This window comes from Emiliania huxleyi (assembly GCF_000372725.1).
Source record: "Emiliania huxleyi CCMP1516 unplaced genomic scaffold EMIHUscaffold_1145, whole genome shotgun sequence".
Classification (NCBI taxonomy): domain Eukaryota; phylum Haptophyta; order Isochrysidales; family Noelaerhabdaceae; genus Emiliania; species Emiliania huxleyi.
Window position 1 is genome coordinate 1 of NW_005201519.1, and position 6,169 is coordinate 6,169.

At 65.1% G+C, this 6,169-nt stretch overlaps 3 protein-coding genes across 3 annotated transcripts; all 3 read left to right on the top strand.

Annotated features, from left to right (window-relative positions):
* Positions 1–669: 669 nt before the first annotated feature.
* EMIHUDRAFT_446877 (hypothetical protein) lies at positions 670–2,350 on the top strand. Its single transcript, XM_005791220.1, has 2 exons — positions 670–1,597; positions 1,667–2,350. The coding sequence occupies exons 1-2, from the start codon at positions 764–766 to the stop codon at positions 2,207–2,209; spliced, it is 1,377 nt and encodes a 458-aa protein (XP_005791277.1). The 5' UTR covers positions 670–763; the 3' UTR covers positions 2,210–2,350.
* A 1,002-nt stretch (positions 2,351–3,352) lies between these two features.
* EMIHUDRAFT_446879 (hypothetical protein) lies at positions 3,353–4,363 on the top strand (the record flags this gene model as incomplete). Its single annotated transcript, XM_005791221.1, has 3 exons — positions 3,353–3,700; positions 3,799–3,962; positions 4,074–4,363. Coding segments are annotated over exons 1-3 (771 nt in total), but the record flags the coding sequence as incomplete, so codon positions are not given.
* Positions 4,364–4,681: 318 nt separating this feature from the next.
* EMIHUDRAFT_373011 (hypothetical protein) lies at positions 4,682–5,360 on the top strand (the record flags this gene model as incomplete). The annotated part of the gene is made up of 2 exons (XM_005791222.1): positions 4,682–5,037; positions 5,220–5,360. The coding sequence occupies exons 1-2, from the start codon at positions 4,726–4,728 to the stop codon at positions 5,358–5,360; spliced, it is 453 nt and encodes a 150-aa protein (XP_005791279.1). The 5' UTR covers positions 4,682–4,725.
* Between the last annotated feature and the right edge of the window lie 809 nt (positions 5,361–6,169).

Consider the following 6,169-nt stretch of genomic DNA (forward strand, 5'->3'; position numbering starts at 1 on the left):
TGGTCGCGCGCGGCGCGTAGCGCCATCCGACTGGTCGGGCACCTCGGCTGGGTCCATCGGCAAGAGGCCCGCGCCGTCGGCCAGCCCCGCGAGCGCATGGGCGGCCGGCGCGAGCGGAGAACGACGGGCCAAGATCGGCTGGTTTGGCACGAAAAACGAGAACCGCGAAGGGGGGTCCGAATAAGTTACATCATAGACAGGGGCGGGTCTCTCTTGTTAGGTTAGGTAGGAAGGTGAAGAACAGGTGAGGAGCCAGGAAGAAGAAAAATGCCATTTCTCATGGCCACCACCCTGGGTTCCGGCTCCTACCCAGATAGGGGGTCTGTTCCCCACGGTTAGACCCTATGCAATAGGTAGGTAGGCCATGCTCTGGCGGGCTCGCGAGCGGCGCGCACCGCGGTACAAGCCGGCTGGGAGCCTATTCACAGAGGGCTAACGGGTATTTTTTCGCTTCGCTGCGCGGCCTGGGAATAGGTAGGTAGGTGGGGCACGGACGGAGCCTGGCGGTCGGCGCCCGCAATAGGTAGGTAGGTAGGGCGTTTTGGTGCGAGTCATGGGCAACAGACCCCCTATCTGGGTAGGAGCCGGAAACCTGGGCTGGGCGCCGTCTCCCGCCGAGCTCGGTTTTTTAATTTTTTATTTGCTGAGCTTAGCCTTCGATGTTATGAAACCAAAAGGGCCACACCACGCCCTCTACGCTGGGGTGCCGGCGCCCTAAGCGTTCCCTTTCGTCGATCGTCGATCGCGGCTCCCTCCCTCCCGGATGCCTGACTCCCGGTGCTCCGTCCGTCTCGTGCGTCAGACCAGCATTGCTCCATGCAATCCAGGAGTGAGCTTCGGCTGCCTCGCCAACGACCCGCGGCAGGTGTGGGTTCACAAGTGCCGTGGGATATTTCGCTGTGACGGCGGCGGGAACTTCTTGTGTGGGAACTTCTCGTACGACGGGTACCGGTACGACGAATTGTACACCTGCGGATGCGAGCCTGCGGCGCCATCGCCTCAGCAGCCGTGTCGGAGGGCTGCGACGCGCGCTCGCCGCCACCGTTGCCCCTCTGGCGGCCCCATCTGCATCTTTGTCCTGACCGAAGCTGGCAGGCCTGCGTATCTCGACCGGCTCGTCTCTGTCGCTGTCACCTGGGCGACGACGCCGCTGCCTGCAAACACGAGCCTTCATTTTGTGCTCTCCGCCCACGGGATCTCTTCGCTCTTTGACCAGAAGAACCTCTCGAGCCGCGTTGCCTCGCTCCGTGCTTCCGCGGCTGCGAGGCTGGCCAAGCACATGGCGGCATCAGCGCCGCACATCTCGGAGAGGACCCCGGCGCTCCGAAACGACAACCTTGTCGTCTTGGACGACTCCATCCGCGACAGCTTCAGGCTCGAGCCACGAGCCTACGCGCAGCGCCTCGAGTGGGCATTCCACGCGGCGCGCGAGCGCTTTGCCAGCGCGTGTGAGTGGATCGTGATGACCGAGGACGACACGTATGTCGACATGCACGCGGTGCGCTGGGCGGTCGACTGCCTGCTGGCTCCGGTGAGAGAGCGCCAGTTCTGGTACACTGGTCAAGTGTTTGGCCACAGCTGGGGCGACTTTGTTCACGCGCGGGAGGCGACCAGTTCGACGCGGAGCTGTGAACGCGTCTCTTTACGTCTGCCAGGCTGTGAATAGGGCGACTTTATGCTCTTGAACCGGAAGGCCTTCGTGTGGACGGACGATGCCATCCGCCACTGCCCGCTGGCGCGCGTCTTCTGGAGCGACAGGTGGCTCGGCGGCTGCATCAGGCACGCTGCAGGCTGGCCCAACTACCCAGAGAGGCCGAAGCATCCCCTCGACTACCACCGTGCGCCAGAGATGAGGCCGAAACGGTGGCCATCTGCGATCACTGTCGACACCTTGACGGCGCTCCCGGACCTTGCCAAAACGCTGCTACGCGCGAGACGAGCGCGCGGGGCCAACGACTCGGCCGGGCGGTGGCGCCTAGCCGGCGCTCGGGCCCAAAGTCTTCAGCTGGGACTGCTGCGCTCGACGAGCTACCACAAATTGTCTCCAGACGACATGCTGGCCGTCCACGCCATCCTCCAGGAGGACGACCTCGCCCACGCGCGACGCGAGCTCTTCTCGCGGGGAGGAGGAAGGGCGCGCGCAGAGTCAACAGAAAGAATGGGAGCGCACGCACTGTGCTCGGAGCCCCGCCAGCGCCTGCGCTCCTAAGCGCGTCCGTGCTAGAGCTAGGGGGGGAGTCCTGAGCCATTCGGCGCGTGAGGTGAGGCGCGGGGCGCGGCATTGCAGAATCCCAATGTGCAGTTATGTTTTTTTTGAGAGCGCCTTCGTTGTTAATAGTACAAACCCAATGGTCCTCTGCGAGCGGTCCTTCGTTGCAGTCGCGCACACGCACACGCCATGCCGCACCGCGCGCCCGCCCACCGCCCCGCCCAGGCGGGAAAGAGATGAGGAGATGGGACAGCAAAGGAGGAGCACGAGCACGTATGGGAGGGTTCATTCTGTGCGTGTTTGCTGTGAGATAGAGAGGCTTTTGCTTATAGAATTTTCTTCGTGCTTGCATTTCTTTTGTGTGACGGCCTCTTCGACGGCCCATAAGGGGCCGTTGTCTGCTGTGCCTTTTGTGGTGCTAGTTCGTGCCAGTCTGCTAAAAGAAAGAAAGAAAACAGACAACCCAAGGGAGGGATGGGAGGACGGCACGCCGCCACCACACAGGGATTTTAAGGAGAGGGGTGTGATGCGCTAGCCGTCGCCCACCCTAGGGGGTCTGCCTCTTCCTATCTCTTTTCGCAGTCTCTCGCCGCTTCTCGCTGCAACCTTCATGCCACCTCGCGGCCGCCAGTCTGCTAAAAGAAAGAAAACACACAACCCAAGGGAGGGATGGGAGAACGGCACGCCGCCACCACACAGGGATTTTAAGGAGAGGAGGGTGTGAAGCGCTAGCCGTCGCCCACCCTGGGGGGTCTGCCTCCTCGTATCTCTTTTCGCAGTCTCTCGCCGCTTCTCGCTGCAACCTTCATGCCACCTCGCGGCTGTCCCACTCTCGTCGTTCTCTCCCTTGTCACTTCCCCCTCTGTCTCGTCGTTCTCTTCTGCCTCGTCCTGCGACGCCGCCGCCTGCCGGTCCCTTGTTCTCGCGGCTTCTTTCGCCTCTCGGCGCAACTCCGTCCTCCTTGCGGCGTATCCTGGCCCCTCGAGTCTATCGAGCTCCCCTCGCGCAAGGACCACATTTGTGTGTGTGCCGTCGTCTGCGCCTTGTCTGTCGTGTGAATCGTGCGTGTGGGAGAGCCTTTTGTTGTGAAAATTCTGTGTGTGAGCCGCCAAAAGTTCCTTCTTGCACGCCGTCGGATGGTCGCCCACCCTGCGACTGCTCTTCTGCTCTAGGATGGCTGCCGAGGCACATGACGGCCTTCAGCGCGAGGTCGATCGCCGCACGATCGTCGGTGCGATTCTCAGTCACGAGCGCGACAGGCTGCAGCCGACTCGGAGGCCGATGCCGACGGAGGAGGCGCACGTTGGCCAGCGCAGCACCGGTCATCTGCAGCGGCGAGGCGTGCGCAGCAAAAGGGTGCCCGATTGGGGGGCCCTCTTTGCCTACCATCCGCGTCGGCAGCTGAACGCGACGCTCTGCGTCGGCAAGGATGGCGACGGCTGCCTGGACCGCCTCAGCTCGGGCAAGGGCCAGAAGAAGAGTTACTTTACGGTGTGCTCGAGCACACCGCCGCCTCCACGCAGACACAACCACGACACGCCCGCGACACGACCACGCGCCCGCGACGCGCCCGCGACGTGTCCGAGCAGGTCCCGCTGCGAGGCTTCTCGCTCGCGCTCGACGAGGCGCCTCGCCTGCCCGCCGCGCTCTCCGCCGCCTCGCCTCGCTCCCCTGCCGCCGATGCCGGCGCCACGGCGGGCGCTGTGGCGCCGCCTCTGCTGCTGCTCGGGCTGATCAGCGGCAGCCGCGAGCGGCGCCGCTCCTAGATGCCAAGGGACACGCGTGTCTGAACTCCTTCATGCGCCCGAGAGTGCACGTGGCATCGGCTGACGTGGGAGAGGGAGGCTCGCACTTCCGCACGCAGGCGCGCGCTGCTGCGCTGTACGTGGCTCAAGCTCGGCGGGGGCTCAGCGGGGCTGCGGGTCAAGTTTGTGGTGGGGCACGGCCGGCCACTCGAGGACAGCGCCGACTTGCTGGTCGTCAACGTGACGGAGGGCGAGCGGATGCGGAGCGACACGGATCCGCGCAATTGCCCCGCCGGGAAGATTTGCACGGGCTCCGTCGCAACCTATTGGAAGCTCGCCGCCTTTCTGCGGTACGCGGCCACTCAGCCGGAGCCGATGATCGGGCGAGGCGACGATGACGTCTTTCTCTCGCCGCCAATGCTTCTGGCGCACGCGTCACTGCTTGCGCGCCTCTCCCAGCCGGTGTTTGCCGGTGTGTTCGAGTGGTACTCGTGGCGCACGCAGACACTGCACTCGACGGGGTTCGGACTCTCTGCCGGCGCCGCTCGGCACGGCCGCAAGAAGGTGTGGCGCAACTGCACCAGCGCGCGCAAGGCGCTGGGGCACGACGCCGCTCAGCACCCTGTCTCGTTGACGACGCCGAGGCAGCCCGACTTGTGCGTGGGGCCGCTCGCCTTTGCAAAAGGGCCTCTGGTGATGCTCTCCTCGTCCGCCGTCCGCTGGCTCGTCAGGAGCCCCCTCTTTTCGCGCGACCTGAAGCGTGCACGCGAGATGATGGACGGGCGGGCTCCCCCGTACCACGGCCCTGGCTCCGGACGGATCGACGACGACGTGCAGCTTGGGTACTGGATGGCGCAGCTGCCGCACCTGCGCGTGGTTGGCTTCCGGCGGTACATGGCGTGGCACGACCGCTGGAAGGCGGGCGTGACCGGCTACCTGCCAAGGCTGCTGCAGGCGCACAAGGTGCCGTGGGACAAGCAACGCACCCTCTGCAACCAGACCCGCGCGGTGTGGTCGAAAGCGCGCCGCGCCTCCGTCTCGCTGCACTGCGACAGCAGCCCGCCCTGCCGGGACTGCGCACACGTGCAGATTAGCCGAGAGGAGCCGAGAGGAGCCGAGAGGAGCCGAGAGGAGCCGAGAGGAGCCGAGAGGAGCCGAGAGGAGCCCGCCGTTCCGGGATTGCTCCCCACGAGCACTTGTGCACTAGCGTCAGTCCCAGCGCCGCCGCGGGAAAAGGCGCCGCCCACGCGTTGCTCCGTGAGCAGGTGCCCACTCAGAAGGCGTGCGCGATCGACGTCGCGCTGGACCTCGGGCCGAGCTGGAGACCGCCGCCCACGTGCGCGCCCGTCTGCAACTTCAAAAAGGGGTCCGAGCCGCAGCTGCCCGGGCAGTGCTGGGCCCCGTGACGCGGGGTAGCCCGCTCAGGGGGGGCGGCAGCATCACGTGCTCGTGAAGCGGCGCCGGGCTCGACACAGATCACAGTCAACCGCGCACAGACGCACGTCTCTCTCGACGCCCTCTCCCTCTCTTGCACGCCTCCAGAAGTCCAGATTTCCTTTGAAAAGATTTTTTAGAAGGTAAAAAGAAAGCCGGGTGCCAATGTCCGCCTTCCACGCCAACGCACCGCGCCGCACGCCGCCGCCGCCTGCTGACAGCGCGCCGGGCGGCGAAGTCCCAAATAACGTCCTGAAGGCGGCTACGAACGGCCGATTGGGACCAGTGCGATCGTGGCTGAATGAAGGCGGGAAGGCCGACACTCTCGCTGAGTTGCCCTCTGAGGTTCGCGGCCGTACGGTTCCACGCACCATGCTGATCCTCGCCGCACAGAGCGGGCACGCGCAGATTGTCGAGCTCCTCCTGAAGCGTGGCGCGCACATCAACCTGCATACCAGTCGCGGCAACACTGCGCTCAACGCTGCAGCCTACTACGGCCGCGAGCGGATGGTGGAGATGCTGCTGCAGCACGGTGCGGAGTTGAACCCACAGGACTCCGCCGCCTGGTCGGCGCTGGCAACGGCTGCCGAAGGCGGAAAAGAGCGGGTGGTCGATCTGCTGCTGCGGCGTGGCGCGGAGATCGACCTGCAGAACAAGAACGGTGGCACCGCGCTGATGCTCGCCGCAGTGCACAACCGCCCCGCCGTCGTGCTCCGCCTTCTGCGGGCGGGCGCAGACATGACGTTGCGCGATGTGTACGGCAAGACGGCGCTGCAGTGGG

Bases quoted from the DNA above. Each gene is read 5' to 3' on its own strand.
- EMIHUDRAFT_446877 (XM_005791220.1), top strand. From the start codon at position 764: ATGCCTGACTCCCGGTGCTCCGTCCGTCTCGTGCGTCAGACCAGCATT. The intron at 1,598-1,666 runs GCGCGGGAGGCG...GGCTGTGAATAG, and splicing joins GCTGGGGCGACTTTGTTCAC to GGCGACTTTATGCTCTTGAA.